The sequence below is a fragment of the Synchiropus splendidus genome, chromosome 7, assembly GCF_027744825.2.
Source record: "Synchiropus splendidus isolate RoL2022-P1 chromosome 7, RoL_Sspl_1.0, whole genome shotgun sequence".
NCBI classification, from domain to species: Eukaryota; Metazoa; Chordata; class Actinopteri; order Syngnathiformes; family Callionymidae; genus Synchiropus; species Synchiropus splendidus.
The window spans coordinates 10,805,449-10,827,847 of NC_071340.1; the positions used below are offsets into that span (position 1 = coordinate 10,805,449).

The 22,399-nt window shown below is 41.6% G+C and overlaps 1 protein-coding gene across 2 annotated transcripts in view; it reads right to left on the reverse strand.

Moving 5' to 3' along the window:
- The window catches only part of fbxl17 (F-box and leucine-rich repeat protein 17), a 208,267-nt gene that overhangs the window by 21,001 nt on the left and 164,867 nt on the right, over window positions 1-22,399 (reverse strand). For both annotated transcript variants that reach the window (XR_008415590.1, XM_053871447.1), the window contains exon 10: window positions 3,693-3,835. Coding sequence is in view for 1 of the 2 variants with exons in the window: in XM_053871447.1 (XP_053727422.1) it covers window positions 3,693-3,835 (143 nt within the window). In the remaining variant the exon portion in view is untranslated. The remainder of the gene's footprint in view (window positions 1-3,692; window positions 3,836-22,399) is intronic.

Consider the following 22,399-nt stretch of genomic DNA (forward strand, 5'->3'; position numbering starts at 1 on the left):
CCGTAAGAGCAGGTCTCTCCTTAAAAACATCCTGAGAGGAAGCAAAAGCAAATGTTTAGGAACACTTGTAGTCATTCAGCTGAACTCCTCGATAATGTTGAAGACGAAAAGCCTCAGATCAAGCAAGGGTCAGGGCCACCATCTGCGAGCAGCGTAGCATGTAGCTGGCGGATGGATAAATATTGAGATGGATCCTCAAGTGTGCAGATCCTGTGGCTGAGCTAAACAAAGCTGCTACAACCCGCACTCTGTTGCAGCATCAGGGCAATTAAAATATTTCAAGCTCAGTCCTGTAAGCAGAAACCCAATCCCATCATCCACTTCTTTTCCCCTCAACTATCTGCTGAGTCATCATTCAAGTTTTATAGGGACTGTAAGATAAAAGCTCGTACAAAACAGCGAGTGAGAGCTGCAGTTCCTTTCTGCTAACATGCGATCGCAGCCCTTCAGGTCTCTCAGCAGCAATAAACATACGGCGAGAACGACTCTTAACAAGAACACAGCAAGTTGTAACTGGGAGAAATCCGAAGTTAAACAATTTGCACAAGGCTTTCATTAACTGTGAACCTGGAGGAATCAGGAGACAAAACCAGAGCTTCTGCGTTTTCCCAGAAGTGCATTCAGAGCAGAGATGAGATTAGTTTGCCCCGAGATTGAATTGGACATGGCTCCAGGTTTTACTGCTCCGGTCGACAAATAAAACATGATCCTGCGCAGAGGCTGAAATGTTAAATTATAAAATGTCACAAGCAAATTGAATTGCGCGCAAGAGCAGAAGTAGAAAGCATTTACTGTATGAACATGGAAAGAAATGGCTGACGCAAAGAGGGAGGGAGAAAAAACTGGGGTCAAGGAGACCGGGAAAAGAGTACGTTTATGACAGATGTGGGGACAAAATTTCCATTTAGAACTTGGACTTTTTTTCCTGATAGAATTATGAAAGTGGCAGTTCATTAAAAAATAATAATTGAATGAAAATTAAAGTCAGTGATTTGCGCACAGTCAAATGCATTAGTTTAAGAGGCTGCAGACATTCAGACTAAGAGATGAGCCACCTGTGGTCCCCAGTCATTTCATTGACTGAAAACACTTGTAACATCTACACTAATGTTCACTTTTTCCTCTGTTTTCATTATAAACGTACATCAAAAAAAATCTGCCACACAGTTGCTAAGCACAGTTCTGTTAGCTTTTCCAGAGCAAAATATGGTAGACAACAAAATATATTCAAGAAATGTAGATGAATGAGTGGCATGTGCAGCAAGTTTTGCCAGAAGGCCTAAATGGTGGGTGTCATTCTACAAGGCATGTAGTGGAGTCCATAATGTCCGTTATTAATGGCCTGTCAGTGAGAAGCACTCCCACGACTCACACTTCAAGTCCCTCAAATCACGGCAACACGTTCTTACAACAGTCAGTCTGAGAATGTTTCCGAAGTGCTCATCCTGTTTCCCGACACAGGGAACAGCAGCAGAAATACAGGGCTTATTCAGCGCTGACTGGTCCTTCTCGCACCAGAAGCCTGGCCAGTACAACAGGCTCATTTGCAATGCTAAACACAACTTTGGGATGTAATAGGGGAGACGGCGGAATGGGCGAAGGGGGCGAGCGTGCAGTTAATGAATTCCCTAATTCGGAGATGTTAATGTACCTGACCTTGGAAACGGTCAAAGTCTTCTCCTTGCTCCATTCACACTCCATTACAACTCTAATAGCACCAATTACTGCTTTATTTAGCTGTATCATCCCCCCCACCAGACAGTAGCATAATAATTTGTCTTTCCACCCCGCAGGCAAAATTACAAGGCCGATGCTACTGGAGAGGAGAACTGAATACATACATGAAAATAGAAAATTTGGAGCTGCAGAGGGCGAGCGCCTTCAAGCAGATGGCAGAATGGGACACGAGCGTCACCGCTGCGAAGATGCAGGTCACTCAGCAACAGATTTTTATTAGCATAGCCACAGATATCGATTGTTGGGGTCAGCGAGTCGGCAAAGCGGGAGGAAAACCAAATGAAAATGGAATCTGGGTGATCACCTGCTGTGTAATGCAGTTACTCTTTATTACACCGAGATAAATATGATAGATACACTTTCATGTCCGCAATAAGAGAAGCAGAGCACGGCGCTTCATCACCACGGCCTTACATATGCGGGTCAACGTTTGACCCTCATATGTTTTAATTTTATGACGGCATAAATAGATAAACATGATAAAATGGCGATCCTGTCTTGGTTAATGATCTCGCGCTTGGCATTTTTATGAAACAAATCCATACAGGTCAACTGCAGGAGCAAGGTTTTGTAATAAAGAAATAAAAATGATGAGCGCCCAATCGGGTCAAAGGCCTCCGCTGGACCTCCAACTCAAGCCTTCCCTGGTTTTTGGTCCATAGCATCCTACTATTAAACTGTGACACCATCTTCTTCAGTGTCATGAAAACAACTCGCATGTCTGTATTTCTCATGTGACACAGTCAGAGCTTTTTCAAACCAAAAACCACCAGTGTAAAGTCAGCGCCATACAGAAGTCTGACTGGAACGCCGCATGGATTTGTCATACGTGAAGCCATCTTGCATGAAATTACTCGAAACCCGAATCATTTTTCTCCTCTCATGTCGGCTCTCCTCCCAGTCATGTCAGACTCTAACAGTGCCACATTAAGTTGATGCATCTTCACGGAAGGAGCGTCGCTGACCCAGGGGGGAGGCAAGGAGCGACTTGTTACCATGGTGCTACACCTTAATGTTTTGCCTGCAGGTCACCGGTTGGATGACTTAGAGGCCAGATGAGCATTCATTAATAGCTTTGGAGAAAAATTGCAGCACAGCAGCTGATATCTCAGATCTGAGAGGTCAGGATTTTGCCTTTTGTTGCATTGCAACTGTCTCACAGATACTAAAAATCAGATGTAAGTTTAAAACTTTTTCAAGAAATAACTAGCAAAGCAGGGTTAAACGTGAGCAAACATTGCTTTGATTTTGATTTGTAAGACAAAGGAGAAGCTTTCTTTCTGCTGCAATATGAACAAAGAAAAACACCTGCCAGAGAGCTCCATCTGCATGACTTCGGAAATGAAGCATACAATAAAAAAAGGAACATCCAGGACTCAAAAATTGTGTTGTCATTGTGCTCACTCACAATTATATTTTGTTGGTTTGGGCATAAAGGAAGGCCCCTCATCAGGACGAAAATCCCAGCCACAAAGGTGTAGGTGACAAATTTCACCAACCAACTACAAGTTATTTTGGACCTTTTGAGTTCCCTGACTGTGAAGTCTTCATTATCATCCAAATAGTGAATGAACAATAGTTCACTGTGTTGCCAGTCAAGTGGAATTTGTTGATCTGAACAAGGCATTTTTTTTGTTTGTTTGTTTGTTTGATTCTAAACAGAGAAGGGCATGGAAATTGCAGGTAAGACAAGTGACAGCTCCTTCAGAACCTTTCTGGATGAAGATGAAATTCCACAACTGAAATATCTGCCGTTGGTGTCGATGCTATGAAAATGTCATTGAAAAGTTCTGAACTTTCTGAGCTCTGTGCAATGAGGGATTCTTTTGGGACTCTTTTGGACATGTGTTAAAAATAAATACATTTTATGTCACATCATTTTCATGTCTGAAGTACTCTGAATGTGAGTCAGCATTTTGAGATCAACCGTAAAGCTCAAAAACAGAAGGCGATACCTTGTCACATCTCATGAGGCCCAGGTAGCGCAGGGACTTGCTGCTCTGGGCGATCTGTGTGGCTCCCTGGTCTGTGATGTCCTTACACCAGCCTGCATCCACCGTCTCTATGGTGCTGCTGTACTGGCCGATGGCAATCAGAGCTGTAGACAGAGAGCGAAAGAGTGCAGGGGAAAAGGTGTTAGACTGAGAGCCCTCCTCATGCAGATGTGATTGGCACTGCACTTTACAGGGAGACACATAGGGCGACCGCTCTGACTCACAGGGTGACATCATTTGATTGTTTACAACACACCCTCCACACTATGTGAAGAGGGGTTACACGCCGAATACACACATGTATCTCAAACTGTGGTGCATATATTGACTGGTTTAAGAGTCCTCTGTTTGAGGCAGGAGTCACAGCGATGACGGGCAGCGACAGTGTGACTGTTTGATGGGAGGATCCGCCTGCATGTGCACTGAAGGGAACTCAGCCAATATCACAGGTTAGCATCCAGTAATTCAGGATTAAAAATACGTTCTGGGTCAGAAGAAAGAGACTGGTATCACTGCTAGTGGCGCAAGCGGCAACTGTTCATACTTGCTCCACCACACTCTTCAGTGCCTCAGGCTGGGGCACTGTCTGCCTGTCTGCTACAGCACTACAGCTGACAACTTCAACAACCCACTCCCAGTAGAAACAGCAGCAGATTCAAGTCATCTATGCAGGTACATTTCAAATGATGAAAAATCAATGTACAAAAAAACACAAGTTAATGGTTCATAATGGCACAGATTTCAGCCGAAAAGTGAGTCAATTAATGAAGCAAGCTCATTGGAGGAAAAAGTTTGAATTAGATTTGATGTCCTTTGTTTGTCCCACAGTGGGGAAATGTGTCACAGCAGCAACAGTCATTGACAACAAACACTCCAAGATGCCCAAGACACACAACAAACATCAAAGATGTTCACAAAGCATCGCCATACTTAAAAACACAAAGCTAGAAAAAAACCCACAGTGAAGTTACAAACTATCAAACAACACAAGAAAAAAAAGGATATTTTTCTCTACACAATGGCCAGGGTTTCCACTACTCTGAATGTATTTTAAATTCTTATAAAATTGAAATTCTTATCCAAATAGTTTCAAGACATGAAAAGAGCTTTAGTTTAAATAAGGTGATATAAAAACTTGAATATAGCCACCATTGTGATTCATTTTGATATTGTCAAAGTGATGCAAAATAAACAATATTTTGTTGTTTAAATGGATGTATGGGTCCATCATTTGATTCAGTAATATACCAACTTCATTCATTCATTCGAAAAATGTGGCTTCTATTCTTACACCATTATACTGCAATTAATTCAGATTAATTACAATCAAAAATTCTCTAGTTAACTAGATGTTTTTGTGTATATATATATATATATATATATATATATATATATATATATATATATATATATATATATATAAAATCTAAATCATCCTGTCCATCTCATGGCATAACAGAGAGTTATAAGAAAAAGGTCTGTAAAATTTGTATTCCTCATTTAACATGGTCAGTTTCTGCCTATCGTTCTAGCTCCCACCCCTGACTTTTGTGGCAAAAACAGAAGCAGAATTGATGTTGAAACAACCTCAAAACAATATTTATACAAAAAAAAAAAATACAAAAAGACAACTTTAGAGGAAAAACGTATTTTTTTGCAAGTGACAATGTGTCTAAACTACATTAACTTAGAGAGAAATGATGGGACATTCAAACCATCGTCCTTCACACACAACAAAAGGACCCAACTTCTGGAAAATTGGTGAAACTTATTGATTTGAATTTGAAAAATAAACTTGTCAATGAGAAATGTAAATGTTTCTTGGCAAGTATCCTAAAAACTCGATGATATATCTAGACCCTTTTTAGGCCAGTAAGAAGTTTTGGCAAGTCAAAAACATGAAGAAAAAGGAAGAAGAAAGAGCAAGAGATACATTCTTAAGACTTCTCAAGTGCAATTTGCAAGTCAAGAATGTTTGTCAAGATCACTCAAAGATAGGTGAGCATGGCATCCAGGTACCATGCAAATTTGCCACGGTATCAACACTACGGTGCACGTGCCCACACTTCATGACAAATACCGACAGGTTAGTTCAGGTCCTGTAAACACACACACACACACGCTGGATATGGACCTGGATGTACACTTGCAGACTGCATGCTCGCAGGAAAAGCCGAGTCGCTCACGACGCGTGTGATTGTGAGTCACACCAGAGCGACTTGATGATGAGTTATCAGTGGAAATGTATAGAGGAGAGCGCAAGATTGGACGGCTCAATGGAGAAACATAGAAGCAGCAATTCATGCCCTGAGTTCTGGCTGATCGACGCAGCAGATGACTTTCTCACCCCACACTGTGCTCCAGTTAAGACCAGCTAGTGTACATCCTCACCCACGGGCTGCCTCTCGCACGCCTACTTCATCTGTTTTTCTGAAGAGGACAAATTAAAACATGTAGCCTACAAACAGGAGGAGATTTAATCTGCCGCAATCTAAGTCAAGTAAAGACCTCTGCTTGCACTAATGCACAAATACAGAGATGCACGGCAAACCCTCCCCATCAATCTTTGACCTGTCAATTGTTGTGCAGATGGACGAGTCCGGCGCTTCAGCAGTCGATTGATAGTGCAGCTTGGAGATTGATTGGCCGGAGCTTTGTTCTTCACTCTCTCACAACCACGTCTAATTGGAGTGGGAGAGGAGGACGAGCAAGGGAGAAGGGAGAGATGAAAGGTGGAGGGCAAAGACAGAGAAAGGCTTTGATTGCACCTTCAAATAGTTATACAGGCCCTGATGTTGTTTCCTCACTTAGAGGAAGCCATTTGAGGGGAAACTTTCTTGCAGAAAAGTCGAACGCCTTTGATAAGAAGGGGACAAGAATCACTCTTTCTGCTTTCTTTCAACAGAGACATGAGACAAGAGGCCTGCACACTAACAACTGACCAACTGCTGTTTCACCAAAATGGAAAAAAAAATGACTGGAATGAACTCCAGTTCCACCCAGCCTGCACTCTCTTCATCACCCATCCCTTGTGCTTCACTGGCAGGCACTGCACACTAAAACATAAATTCATTCCGAACCCTTTATCTTAAAAATGAGAATTTCTTTTCAGCAAACTTTGGGGGATATTACCTCATCAGAAGCACTGGATTTCTGTGGTTTGTGCTACCACAAAAAAAAATAGAAATGCATGTTCCTGGGAATATACACAGGCACACACACTGTATCAGCTTTCTGTACAGAAAGTGGCATGTAATATATCGCTCAGGGCCGCAGGAGAGCCTCACATGCGGCTCCTTTGTGCTCCAACATGTTGCTGCATGCCATGTTTAATGGCCATATTACAACTAAATGGGCAGAATGACGCCTTTGAAGTCGTCATTGGATGTTATAAGTGAAAACACTCCACCAGCTGGGCAAAGAGCACCGTCGGCAGCCATGGTGTTTTGCGTTAGAGGTGACCCGGTGAAATGCTGTGTGTTTGTGTTTGGAAAAATGTATTCCTTCATCCTGTCATGCCTAATCACATGATCCAAAAATGTAATATACCTGGGCTTCCACGCCCATCCCGTGCGGTTCAAATGCTATTCCTCAGGCTGCAGGAGTTCGGGAGGGAAAAAAAGGCTTTTCAAAGTGAGCCAACCAAACAAGACAACCGCCTCCTCCTTTGCCAATCAGATGTCCATTAGTCTTGTGATGAAGCTTTACCCTTCTCGGTGAAGCAGCGAGCAATAATAGAGGCAGACAGGTGTCTATGGAATTCGTTTAAGAATCAGAGTGAATACATTGTTCATGCATTTCCTGATCACTGTGTTGCACCCACCTAAGCAATCCCTGCCAATTCCAAATGACTCTTGTCAGGACTCTCGACTTCACACACACACAGCATATGCTGCTGGGAGAAACAAGGACGCAAACAACACGCACTATTGTTGTGTTATAGTTTCAAGGTTCATCAACTGGAGGAGTCTGATAATTCCTTGTCAGCGCCAACTGAGTGTGAAGCCAGTGAAATTGTTTAGAACTCCATCAGCAAGTTCATCTGGCTGCTATTACGGTCTAATATTCCTACGTGCGCTCATGTTCGCACGCGGCTCGCTTGATTCTCTAAGTCGAGGGTAAACCAGAAAAGGCAAAAGTACACAGTTTTTAACATTCTTACTTTGGCAATCTTTATCCAAGGACCAAAAAAGCAACATGACATACTGATTTTAGCAACAAATTCAGATATGAGAGTGAGGGCTTGTTGAGAGAGCTGACTTATAGCCTGAAGCTGGAATATAGTGGAAACGAAACCTTTTTCACCGACTCAGTGTCAACAATTACTTATTAGAGTAAGGTGCAATTTCAATAAGCGTGATATTTTTAATATTAAGTATGACTGAGGAGGTCAAATGAACCCCTGACTTGTGAAACATTGCTATACATGCTATACTCCTACAACGTATCCAACCTTTATGAAAAGAAAATAATGTTCCACATTCATGCTAAACATTTGATTCAATAAAACTTCACTTTCATCAAGCATATGTTGTCATCTAACCCAATTGGCGTGGAGAAAATAAATAGCATGACAGCATGCTGCACAGGGCTGAGTGGCATTTTGAATGCCACAAGTTCAAAATCTAAATCATCCTGTCCATCTCATGGCATAACAGATAGTTATAAGAAAAAGGTCTGTAAAATTTGTATTCCTCATTTAACATGGTCAGTTTCTGCCTATCGTTCTAGCTCCCACCCCTGACTTTTATGGCAAAAACAGAAGCAGAATTGATGTTGAAACAACCTCAAAACAAGATTATGGGGATGACAGGTTGCGGAAGAAGATATTAAACAGGAAGAAAGCCGTCGATGCAAGAAGGGTCTTTCTAGGGAGGTCAGCTCCTTTTGGCGGATTCTCAAACAAATCCAGCTGAGGTGACACCACAAAGGTGACGAAGATGAAGATCAGGGACACACATGATAGCGGAGCGGATTTGAAGCGCCAATCCACAGGTTACTGAACGTTCCTCCCAACCACTACAGCTGCGACCGCCACTGCAGTCGGTGAGGCGCTGCACACAACTGGCAACCTGAGCCTGAGGAAACTTCAATAAACAATTTAGAATGAATGCATTAAACACAACATGAAGATTTAAAAAAATGCAAATATAAAAAGGATAAACATGAAAGCAATCTGCTACAAAGCTGTTGCATTCTTGTTTACAAAACTGGCAGGACTTCTGCCACCGCCTCATTTACGACTTCTACTTCCTTGGGTGGGCGGCACTGAGTCTTCACAAAATATACAAAAAAAAAAAAAAAAAAAAACGTCACCGGCACTTTCATCATTTGCATCTACAACAGGTTTTGCCCAGTCATTTGGTTGGAGTCCAAGTACAGGAGCCGCATCCAGATGCTTTCCATCAAATACAGAGAACATATTCTCGTAATATAAGCCACAATCTCTACTTGACTTAAAAAGCTTTTATGAGCAGACATTTGGCTTCCACCTGGGGTTTTGGAGAAGAGTCCAAATAGCAGTGCAGGAAGAGACTATGAAAATGCTAATGAACACCTTACAGTCCAAAGCACTTTGATGAATGTGTGTCCACTGGAAAGGTCGACCAATTAAGGGCACAGAACACATTTGGTATCTACTTGTGACGCAGGTACAAAACATTTAGCCCATTTTAGCCAAACATTATGACGGGAAATAATAGGCAGCCATTTTTTATATTTCACCGACATGGGGAAAAACACCAAACTTTTGATTGGCACAATATAAGGGACCATAGAAGCAGGAAATTGTCTTTCCTAACCGATAATGATTTTCTGTCAGTGAAATAGATGAAGCGATATGCAAGAGAAGGTAAGGTGAAAAAGAGGTGGAGGAGTTGTAAGGGTGGGGGAAGAGGGAGGAAAATCCCACTCTGGCAGCAGGAGCTGCGAATGAGTGGTGACTACACACACTGAAGCGGTAATGAGGACACACTCGGCTGCCCGGCCTGAAAATGGCTTTAGGATCTGGTTCTGTCTCACCCACCCCCGACACCCCGCTTGCTGGGTGTGCTGGTCGTTTCACCCCTTAGAGTGAAAAGAAGCAGAGAGACAGAGATTGACCTTAAATCATGGATGTCAATCATCACCAGCATGGCACATTTCGCCTGTCGCCGGAGAATGTGATGCCTTCAAACAAGATGAGATCAGAAACACTGTTTGGTCTGAGACAACAACAACACAACACAAACGTGTTTATTTTACCAGTAAAGTCAGGGGGATTTACTGGAATACTTAGTTGCAACGTGATCCGAAGCCAGTCAAATTCAATTTACATTTTTTTTTAAATACATGAACAAAAGAAGAGACACAACAAATGTTGGAGCAGAAAGATGTGGCTGCAGAAGCTCTACACAAGAGAGCTAAGTTAACTGACAAGAAAACATCCACCCACTGTCTACAGTGAGCATCTCACTGCGATACATTTGCTGAGTGACCAGGGTCTGGACACGCCCCAAACATCAACCAGGGAGGTTTCCAGGAGGCACCTTCACATGATGCCAAGATGACAGCTCTTCACACTCAGACAACCTGTTTAGAAACTCATTTCAGCCGCTTGTGTAATGATCAAGTCAGTCACTAATGAAGTCATTGAACAAACCGGCGTATTACATCTATCGTACACACGCCCCAAGACACTTGACCTTCATCACCAGGGGACAAACTCGATCCTTAACTGTGCTGCACATTAAACAGACTCTTTCAACCAGACAGAGATTCGGAACCCGTGCTTGTGACTTGCTCATACAAGGGTTGCAGGTTCACTTTCAGTGTGTAGTTTTAATGTTCTCTCTGTGCTTGCACGAGTTCACTCCCAAGCACTCCCATTTCCTCCCACTAAAAACATATAGAGTGGATGAGAGGATGGTTGTTTGTCTCTGTGTGCTCCTGTGGTACAAAATGAATAAACCAGTTAATTTACTGCTTCATCGACGATAAACTTAACAGAGAGAAAAAAAGTTTATACATTCAAAGTGGGTTTACAGAGCTTGGAATTGTGTCGACAAACCCATCAACCACAAATCTCCAGTGATCCATTAACTCCGGTTGCTAATAGTGCCTCTCAGTTGTCAGCAGATCAGTGCACTGATCAAACACCATAACAGGCAGATTTACCCAAACACTGTGCTTGCAGTCAAACGTCAGCACACTCCAAACAGCAGGGTCAAGCAATGGTCAATCTTGAGATGACCTCAACAAGAGAGCAAACCCTCTATAATCTGTTTATTCTTCTCTCTCCATCCCTGACCGCAGCGCTTCAAGGGTTAAGTATCTTTTCCGACTTATTAGATATTCACTTATTACATTACACTAAACGACGGTATGGCATTACTGCGATCGTACTGCTCCAGAGCAAAGCCTGCCTATGGTAACCTAAGACAGCAAATATAAGCCACTGATAAAGAAAGACAGCTCACTAAAGACGTGCTGGCAAAGACTTACAGGGATGCACAGACTCAGAGAGCGTGTGTATATAAATATCTGGAAGAACAGAGAGTATAACAGCTGATGTTTTCCAGAGAGCATAACTGTCATGTCTAATGTGGAGAATATTAAGTTGGTTCTTTGTCTTTTATTTTAAAACCTGTCCTCAGTTTGGCTGTTGACTGTGACCACAAATCCGATAGCACACTTCTGTTTGAGCAGAAACAAAGAGTGGAACAGCCTCATGCTCAAAGGACCATCACATTTCCAACCCCCGCGTGGGGTCACAGAAGTGGACGACAGTTTATGTGTCCCGATTCAAAGAGGTTGTAGAGAGCAGATTACAGAAATTATAAAGAAGACAGAATACATGGTGTCTCTCATCCCCATGTGTCCGAACACCTGAGTCTGGCTTCCCTTCTGCTGTCCCTCTGTTATACTCATAGTGGTATATACTGGTCACCCCAATGAAAATCTGACCATCTTTCTAACTCTTTCCCGTTTTTTTTTTTCTTATTTTTTGTTTCCGTTTTCATCTTTTTATTTGAACCAAACGCATGCAGAATTATTCATCATATCATTTGGATTTTTTTAAATTTTATTTTATATTTTACATGTTCAGGGATTTATTTGTAAAGACTCACTGCAGTATATAAGACTATAATATTTTAATTGTTCCACAGATATTATTTGAGATGCCATTTTAAAATGTAATGTCACAATACAATAAATACTCCAAATCATTAGCTCAAAAGTACAACATTGTCGTATTTGACTTTTTATGTTGTTATAAAATATTTTTTGTACATAAATGTCCCTTCACTTGAATGTGTTTTTATTTACGAACAGCCGCAGTCTAAAATGAGGCTCCTTTTGAAGTTCATTTTCACCATCATAAACATCTTTATCAACCACAAAGCTTCTCTTTTCACAAAATCCATTTTCTTAACATTTGCAACATGTTGTGGTGGGTGAAGAGGGGAGGCGCTCATAATTATAAAGGGAAGGATGGTAATAATGTGTTCTATATGTTTACATGGAGAACAGCTGCTTCCCATCTCAAGCTTGCTGTTTATTTGTCCTGTATGAAACATAGGGGCACAGTTATTGATGGCGTGTCTTCGTGCTTAGCTCAGTTTCCATATGCTCGACGTGGAAATGTGCAACAGATTAGCAGCGATCATCAGAAGACGCGATAAAACGTTCACACTGAAGTTCACACGCATGTTAATTCAGTAAACATGAAGAGCGTAAAAGACATATTCAGACTCAAAGATCGGATTAACCCGGCCAAGAACCTGCCTCGAAGTCTGATAGATGAATGCACGTTTATCTTGAAAGAAGCCACTCGATCTAACAGAGGTCACCCAGAGTGACAAATCTAATGTGATCAGCAACGCCCTAAATAAAGCCTGGGACTCACAAGGGAACACTGCTCCTTTCAACCAAAGTTCAAAATTCACACCACACATGACAAACATTTAGTCAGCAGCTACAACATGTGGTTGAGCATGTGTAATTGGAAGTGGATTGAAAAAGAGGTCCAAGAAGGCGTCGTGCTTTCTCCTGACATTTTGGGCAAACACAATCGAAGGCCAGCTCGAAGTGAAGCGATCTAGACGCAGAGGACAAGCAGAAGAGGTAGATTGAGTGCAGGACACGAAAGCTAGAAGAGAGTTTTATGGTGGGACACGGTCAATCAGAGAAAAGAATTAGCTGCGGGGCAAGGCCCAGGCAGTGTGACAGCACATGCCAGCACCGAGGGCACCCACTTCTTCTGACGGTCCTCTCATGTGATGTAAGCCAGCTGACACGGGAGGGTTTTGAAGCTGCGTGTGGTTTCATGTGCATCTCCAGATTGCGAGTGTTTACGGTAGAAGATGCATGTAGCATACTGCAACGTTTAAGTGGAGAGGTAGAGAGAGCGCTGAGAAATTGTGTCTTTGATGTGTCACGGTGGTCCGGCATGAGAAATTCAAGTGGGGTAGCACACAAATAACACTGGAATTAATCTTTAGTAAATATGAAAATATCTGATAACTGTCTCACAAAACCTGCTTCAACTGAAACCAATCTTTTTCTCAGCATATCTTGAACCCAAACTAAAGGTATGTGGTTTTTAAAAGCAACAAAAACTGTATATACTGTTGCTCAAGAGCGTACAGAAGTAAAGCAGTCAAGACGACCAAACCCAGAGACTCAGACCAGAGAACCCAAGACCGAGTTGAGACGAAGACCAACGAGGGGGAGCCAGACCAAGACCAAGACCAAACTGAATATAGAATACAGAAACAGTCCGCTATTACATTTAGACACATGAAAAAGAAACAGTAGTTATTTATTCAAAATAAATCATTATTTCATGAATTCAATGTACTGCAGCTCGAACACCACGTGACCCCACCAATGACGTTCTGAAAGAATGAGCAACAATTCCCAGAGACACACTACCCCACCATGTGGGAGGCCTTCCAAAAACTACAGCCGTTGACACACAACATTGTGTGTCAGGTGATGGGCTGACGCCACTTTACATAGGATTAGATTGGGATCACTTGGGCCCATGTGCCACAGCAGACTTTTGAAAATATTGTGTTTCAAGTTCCTAATCTAAACGGTAACAGATTTTTTTTTTGACCAACAGACCTGGCTGAATCTGGGGCAGAGAGACACTCGTGATCCCAGCCTTGAAATCTACCTCAGATGCAGGGTTAAGTCATGAGAGCTTGTTTGTGGAAAGAGCCCACCTAAACAGACGACGCAGTTTTGGGAGCTGACAAATGATGATAACCTTGTGGAGGGGATTCGAAGTTTTCAGTGGGCGCAAAGATTGTGAAGGAGAGTGAGTGACAGCAACAGAGAGGTTGAGAGATAGAAGAAGAGTGATGGGCAAGGGGAGATAGAGGAAGAGTGAAGGGGTGATAAGGAGAGTCGGAGCTATCACAGAGGTGACCTACAACAGGTTTTCCTTCACCACTCCGAGCCAGCGCTCATCACTAAATCCCACTCACACTCACATATGCACACACACTGAGGGGACAGTGTGACACCGTTGACATTATTCATCAGGACTCAATTAGTCTGAACAGAAGAGAGAGGAGGATCAGAGCAGCAAATGTATTCGACTGAGAATCCTGGTACAAGTTCAAGAACAGGGGTTTTTTTCAGGGTGAAACACAGTGTGGTTGTAATAATATTGTGTTAATGTTTGACAATGCATGTCCATCAAATGTCAGCGTTCAGCACAGAAGAGAGTTATTAGCGCTCGTGTGTGTATGTGTGCGTTCCGCCGAGTACAATCTCAGTGAGTGCCCTGTGTTTATGTATATCATCATTCTGTTACATTACTGACAACATCAGTAAGTACAAAAACACCCACGCACGCACACACACACACACCAAGGCTCCCGTTGCCATCAGCAGTAAAAGCAGGATATTAAGCTCTATTTCAAACCAACGGCACCTCTGCTCCTGTGCACTTCTCCGTTGAGGATATTAATCCTCTCCACCTTTTTTCTTTCTCTCCGTCTGCCTTTTATTTCCATGGCACTCACTTACTCTCTCGCGCAACAGGAAAAAAAACCGCTTTCCAATTCTGACTTCACAGACGGAGGGACATAAAGCTTAACAGCTCCGATTTGAAAAGAGAAGGTGAGAGAGTGGCGGCAAGAACGGGACGAGGAAGATGAAGACAGAAGGTTTCCTAGTCACGAAACTGCATGTTGCACGTGCCTGGCTGGAATTAAGGTAGTGAAGCGATAGTTATGGCTTTAGCTATGGATTACGGCTAAGCCTTTAGCATAGAAGCAAGTATTAAAGGTAATTACACGCTTCTATTGGATCCAGAGACGGGCCTCTCTTACGTCACTAGTTTTCTGCTCCCTAAAAACACAGGCTGCTCTTACAGGTTGCTAAGAGGGAATAGGAGATGAAAACGAAACTGTGTGGCTTTCTGCCAAACTAAAATCTATCAAAGACTTGAGAGGCTGCTCAAAAAGGGTCTCAACCATGTGAAGAATATACAGTACATTTGTTTTGGTGTTAAATTGGATTAAAACTAGACTATGACTAAAGACTAAAAAGACTATGATTGTTTCTTTTTAAATAATATATACTGATACTCACATCATCATCATGGCCAGTTGGCAGGATGTAAGGGGCATTCGAGGAAAAAAAAAAATATATATATATAAACTATTACCCTGGATAACATGCTCTGGACATAGTTAGGTCCAGGAGCAGCAGGGTAATAGTGTCAGTCAACAAAGTTCTTCAGCTTCAGCTTTTTAAACAAGCCACTCAGTTGTGAGAGGTTGTCTTTATTATTTTGTCAATTTCAGGTAATGAATAATTACATTTTGCGTTTGTTTTAATCCATATCGTCGATCAATAAACACCCTGTTGTTTGCTTCATTAGGAACAACCCAACAAACAAACCCACTAAAAAATTATGACAATAGATGTCTATGTCGATAGAGATCCCACTTTACCTGTAAAAACACGGTTCAACAACCCATTACCGATTACTTGCATGGACAGTAGGTAACTAACTGGTTAATGCAGAGACACCCAGAGACCTGTGTTGTCACAACTCGCTAAAGCCAAAGGTAACAAGATCTACACACAGTGTCTTCTTCATTTGAGCGTCTAGTATTGCTCCGTGTTAACTCTTCAGGCACCAGAGTTTATTCAACAAAATACTCCATTATGAGATCACTGTTTCACCAGGTGGCAGCCATAGTGGCTCACATAAACTTGACAGACGTTTGTCTGATCCACTCGTGATACTCTTCCTCCTCTCTGAAGCAACAACAATGATGGACAGGCATCATCACTGTCATTTATAGTGGGGAAGTGAACACCACTGCAGCCTCCAACGCTAGTTGAATTGTACTTTTCCCCGCAGTTTCAATTGTGTCCGTTGCTATTCCGCCATTTCCGTTACCCCCATCACAACCAGCAGTATATTTACGGTGTCTGCACCAAGTCCCAGGACCTGGCGAAGCATATGCTCCTTTATGCATTGCTTGTCTACCATCAAGGTGTACGGACTCACTGACACTACACGCAGACGCGTCACTTTCTACCTCACTTTATGACTGAACATCTGCATCAGTGACTGAATACTCACCAGAATGAGTCAGTCAAATTCCCTCGCTTGCTCTGTGTTTCGCTCATAAGCAAAATATACTGCAATGTGTCTTGTAAGAAGAAAATGCAAAAAAAGGGGCACAATTATAAGGATTCCTTTTTGATCCTTCAGACCAAGTTGAGGTGATAGATTTGTTGTTGATGTGGGACTGAAATATAATATAAATATAATATTATACCATATACCGGTACACCAAAAGTATCGAGAAGTATCACACCCACAAATGTTATTCAATTAAATTAAAGTCTAAGGAGTCAGAGTTCTGCTTGTGTAAAGTACTAACTACATCAGCTTCATACTTGCAGCTTGGCCTGTTTAAATGCCATAAAGTGGCATGTCATACTGTGTGACTTTGGAGCTTAAAAGGTTAACAAAGATGATGGCTTTCTATTTTTATATGATACATGAAAAAGCTGACAGGATAAATAGAAATATCAAATGAGAATCATTTGAGAATTTGACGTGGCTTCAAACACTGTGGACAACTGTAAGTGAACAGCACAAAGTGAGAAAAGACGACGTGCACCATGCACCATCCGATCTTGGATAAAGTTAGGGAGAAAAAACATATTATAGAAACAAGTAGAGGAAACATACATTTGAATCACTGTCGAGATGTTAAAATGGGCTTCGACTTGTAGTCCGAATTGATTACGCACACAAGTTCACCGTCAGGCTAACTAAAAGTTTGTACAGTAAACTGCCAATTTGACTAAATATTTTGTATATGACAGGATGGAAAAAAGATCTCAGTGATTAATTAGTAATGGTAAGGATGTCTGCATCCGAAATTGCGAAAGAAAAAGAAGGCCTTTATGTTTGCTCACTGCCAACCAGTGGAAAGCAAAGCTCGAAAAACTCAGAATTTAAAGCACTTACTGCATCGTAAAAGAACTGAGGGGGTAAAAACTTCTGCTACACAACAGGGCGAATATATCACACAAGTGAGTCCCATTTCTGCCTTTAGACAGTCCTAATGGCTCATGAGTCTGTAACACTTTCCGCGTGTCTCACCAAAAGCTCTTTAGCAAAGTTTAAAGCTGGCATGATGTTTTCCGATCAATAGCTGGCAATAATTCAAATCACACGTCAGGTGCCATTACAGTACGTGGGGCCACACTCTGGCGCGCATACGTTTATTTCATGAGCTTGGACAGTGTTGTGATCAATACCTGGCTATAGATCAAACATCTTTTTCAGTTTATGGCTAACCTTTCCCGTGAGTCATTTCAGACGCACACAGATTAACTCACGTCTTGTTTTAGAATGCTGCTTTGACAGCCTCAATGAATTTGATAAGTGCTCTTAAATGCAAAATGGCAGTTTAAGAACCTTGTTTTTGTTCTACAGAGAAGTCAGATTGTCTCATAAAAACACACCCGAGGCACTTTCCACCGGGACGTAACTTTGTCAGTGCCAGACAGAGAAACGCACAATGGACTGAACTTGAGGGATATTTTTTAAAGCTTGATATTCGAGAAGTGGCAACAATAATGTTTCATTCATCCATTTCTGGCCAAAATGACTTCATTCATTCCCATTATTGTTATCAATGCTGGCAGTACACCTGAGAGACAACTTTATTTTCGCTGTAAAATTATTGGAATTAGGTTTGTTTGATTTTAACATCAGATAATTGATTCTATATTTTGAATTAAAGAACTGACAGGGCAACACAAAAAAAGCATTATAATTGCAATATTTTATATCGAACCAAAACAATTGTGTCTGTGAGGAAACCAATATTTTAACTTCATGTTCACTTTCACATCAAACGAATGTATAATTTGTTTCACTCAAACACAGACAGAAAAAGCGACAAGGCGCTGTTGTCAGATGAAGAGCATTTCCTGATGCTTCCAAATGAACCAACGTCCTGGAAGACACTGCTTCCATGACAAGATAAACACGTGTGACTATATTGGCAATCAGCTGCAAATGGGAAACTTTGGACAGAAATTATGCAGAGCAGGAGGCTGGTATTCTAGTTTGCCTCGAGGAAGCAGAGAGAATGGTGGCGAACCAAGATCATAATCCTTTTTAATCACATAAGCAAGACATTTTGGCTCCTGTTGTCTCTGCACACCTCTCTGTGCTATTAAAATATCATCCAATAGTGGTGTAAAATTAAAGCCATTATTTAAACAATGGCGCTATCCACACTGAACTCTAAAATGATCAGCTCACGATGACAAAAACTCAAACTTTAAAAGGACCTGGACAAAAGAATAGGTTAATATTTGATGGGACACATCTGAAGGTTAATATCGAGGATCGAACACATCAACCTTTGTCATTTGTCCAAGTGGCTTTTATGTAAATGTCTCCTGGATCAGCACCCCGACGTCTTATCTTTAAAAGTCCCCATTGTTCCACTGACCTTTAACCTGACTGCAACAGCGGTCGCCCCTTGTCGCCACTGTGTTTAGCGTCCCAGAGGGAGGCCGAGTGTGTGCACGAACGTGGTGTATGATTCCGACATTATTTACAAAGCAAAAGGGGGCGACCTTTTACGTCCACTTTCATCCAGTGCCTTGGTCGCAAGCCATAACAGACAGTAGTAAAAGGCAACAGATGATCCCCTGCTGTCAGCTTCATTCACTTATACCTTCATCTGACCGTCTTCCCCTTTTCCCTTCCCAGGAATCCTACATGTGGTCCGAATTGGCCTCTTTCGCTTTGGATGTTCACCTCTGTGTGACTTTCAACCGCTTGCTATTGAGTTACACAGCCACAATAGAGCGACATCCCACAATGACAATTACAATGCGAGCAAAGTCTGTAACCTCTGCCTGGGAGCCATTGGAGAACACGCTGGAAAACCACTCAACCTGCGAAAACGAAGACGAGCGGCACAGCGGCCGCATTAAGCAAAGAAGGCAATTTCAGCCTCCATTTAAACGCAAGTAAACATCTGCTTTATTTTTTGCTTCCCAGAGGTGGCCTTTGAATGCAAAAAAAACGCGGGTGCTCAGACGATCTCAAACACATTTTGGAATAAAAACTTGTTGACTTTATTTCAAAATCTTTAACTTGCAATTTCAAATAAAAGGTTCATACATTATAAGGAACCAATCTTATATTGTCTTTTTGTGAGTTAAGATGAGTTTCTTGCGTCACTTAAAATCACATTTTGGAACATTGCTTTTTTCCAATATTCTATTCTATTGGTGTCCATTTGTTTTCATGCAAGATTACGATGTGGAGGTTCATGTGGCCCAACAGCAAAAGCAACAGCTCACCACATAAACCAGCAGTATTTCTCTCAGTAAGGTCATTTCACACCTTTCATTCATTTACACACTATGTTTATGGTGAGTTCACCATGTGTAATTTCATCACTCTCTGATTATGTTGTATGAATGGAAGTAATAAAAATAAAAATAAAAATAAAAATATGTGAAATGAAAAGTATTGGGGGTAAAATAAAAATTTAAAACATAGCCACAATATCGAAGATAATTCATTAATTTCATTAATCATTTTACCACCACTGGTACACAACTTAGACCATGCTTAGGTCGCCACTATATAATAAGCTAGCAGGAAAGATTTTAGACATTTAGTCAGGAATTTAAAAAGAAAGGAAAATGAAGTATGAAAAAGGAAACACAAGTAAAGAAGGGAAAGCAGATGGAGTACTGTGTTGTAAGAAGAAAAACTCTGGGTTACCAAATGTCACCTTGGTTCTACGAATGCATGCTACACTCCTGAAGGGGTTTCACTACTAGCCAGAGGGCCAGCGGCGACAACTTAAGCATCTACAAACTTTACACTAAGAGCCCATACACTAAAGCCTATTAGCTCAATAAATATGTATATTGTTCGGCCCACATTAATTTCGTGGCCCGTGCTACAGAGGTAACAAGAGAAATCTTATGGGTCCTGAGGAAGATTGTAGTTCGCAATTACTTCTGAGGAAAAATACGCACATTTCAGGCGGTTGACAAATTGCAATCTATGTATCTGCACTTGACTTTGAGTATGCAAGTGTTGTCAGAGTGAATGGGTGAGTCCACGGAGACCAAACACTCAATGGCCAAATGATACAAGTCCTGCCCTCCTCCTCCATAAATTACCAGCTCATTACAGTAATGCAGCCCATTTAGCATTGGAAGAGAGGGGGAGGAAATAGAGGGGAGGTTTGAACGGAATGAAAAAAGTGTGGGACAGCAGAAGACATACAGTGCAGAATAAGGATAAACGTCGAGCAAGAAATGGTCCATCATATTGGGGTGAAAAAAGGAGAAGGTATGCGGTGAAACCAAGAGTGGGAAATTACCGGAAGGAAAAAAGGAGGAGAAAGCAAGAGAGGAGATGTGTTTAAAGGGCTTTTCAATCTCAGCAGAAGAAGTGCTTTTCATTTGGTTAAAATCTATTATCTACGCTGCTAGAGAGGGAACGACACAAATGAGAAATATTACTGTAGATGGCGGCCGCATTTGGAGGCAAAAATATAGAGTGAGAGATAAAGAAAAACAGCATCGGAGGAGGATAAAGGCAGAGGCTGGGATGAGATGTAGCCGCAGTAATTGAATAGTGAACTGGAGAGTAGAATTATTGATTAATATAATTCAAATTGATTGTCTCCAAGTGGCTGTGAGAACATTTCATTCCGACTTTCATATGTGAATGTTCAGCATGTTTTGTGTGCATGTGTGAGGCCTGTGTGAGAACCTGGTTGGAGGGGTAAGGAGAATGAGAGTGCCCTCTAGTGAATTTGCCCCAACTTTGGTTCAAGCAGCTGTCTTTGAAGCTGAAGTTTAGATTTCAAACGAATTCCCTTTAAAATGATCTGATCTGCAGGCCCCTCACATTTCCTGCAGTGATGAGGAAAGGAAGGCCTTTAGGAAGGTCCTCTGAAAGACCTGCTAAAACTAAAGAGGACAAATTTAGACGTGAGAGATCTCACAGAAATAAATGTGTTTTTCTGCCCACCTTGAATCAGTCCTTTTATCAATTCAAATGATGTGAAAAGAAGCAGATGAGATTGAAAAAGACTGAGATTGAAGTTCCATTTACACCTCAGGAGAAACCAGGGAAGGATTTATAGTCAGGGTGTGAAGCGATCATTCATGCTTGCGAGTCAGGCCTTGCGTTCAATTAGTAACAGCTTGTGTCTCACACTGATTCCTTCCGCTCAGGAGCCAGAACAGAATCTTGGACTGTCTAGATGGTGAACTTTTTTTTTTTTTTTTCAGGGAAGCACCCCACCATCCATTGTTGTTCTACCTGCCTTCCAACAGTGGGAGGCTATTGAGACATCTGCCCGCTCCACACTTCAGAAACCGTGCTCTAATTCTGCCTCACAAGGACGTCCTGAACAACAGAGATCACGACATGTTTCCTACACAACCATGCGAGAAACACAGATCCTTCTTTTCTTCTGCCTGCTCAATCATGTAATAGTAACTGAACATAACTCACTCCAAGTACTGTACTTGCATGACTATATTTGCTCATCCAAGTCAAACATTTAACATCTTAACCCAGTGCAGTCATTCTGAAGTCCCTTAACTCCGCTTCACTCTTTTGATAGTTCAAAAGCTGCGGATGAAAACAAAGCCACAATAAATAATCAGGAACAGTCAATGACGTAGGATGAGCTGCTGCGAAGTGGAAAAGAAGAGACGCTAAAAGAGACACTGCAAAGAATTCTTCAGCACAAAAATGATCGAAGCAGTCTGGACACTACAGAAGGCATCTATGTATGAAAATGTGGCCTCCAATATTTCACAATTTAAATGCATGAATCCTGGCATTGTGATCGCTGCATCAGGCAAAAAATAATGATAACACTATATTGATGGAATAACCAGGCCATGTGTTGCCATGTGTATTCAGCGAGTAAGTTCACCTCAATGTTGCTGCCCCTATGTCTAACTCACTATATGCCCAGTCAAATTGAGGCGGCACCTTTTCAGCCAAACAGAGTACTTTATTTTAGTTCCTTTAATTTCATTGTGATGTATTTTGTATTGTGTTTACGAATTACAAGACAAATAACACAATGGAATATGTTTATTAACTTTCTAAAAGGTTTCACATCTGA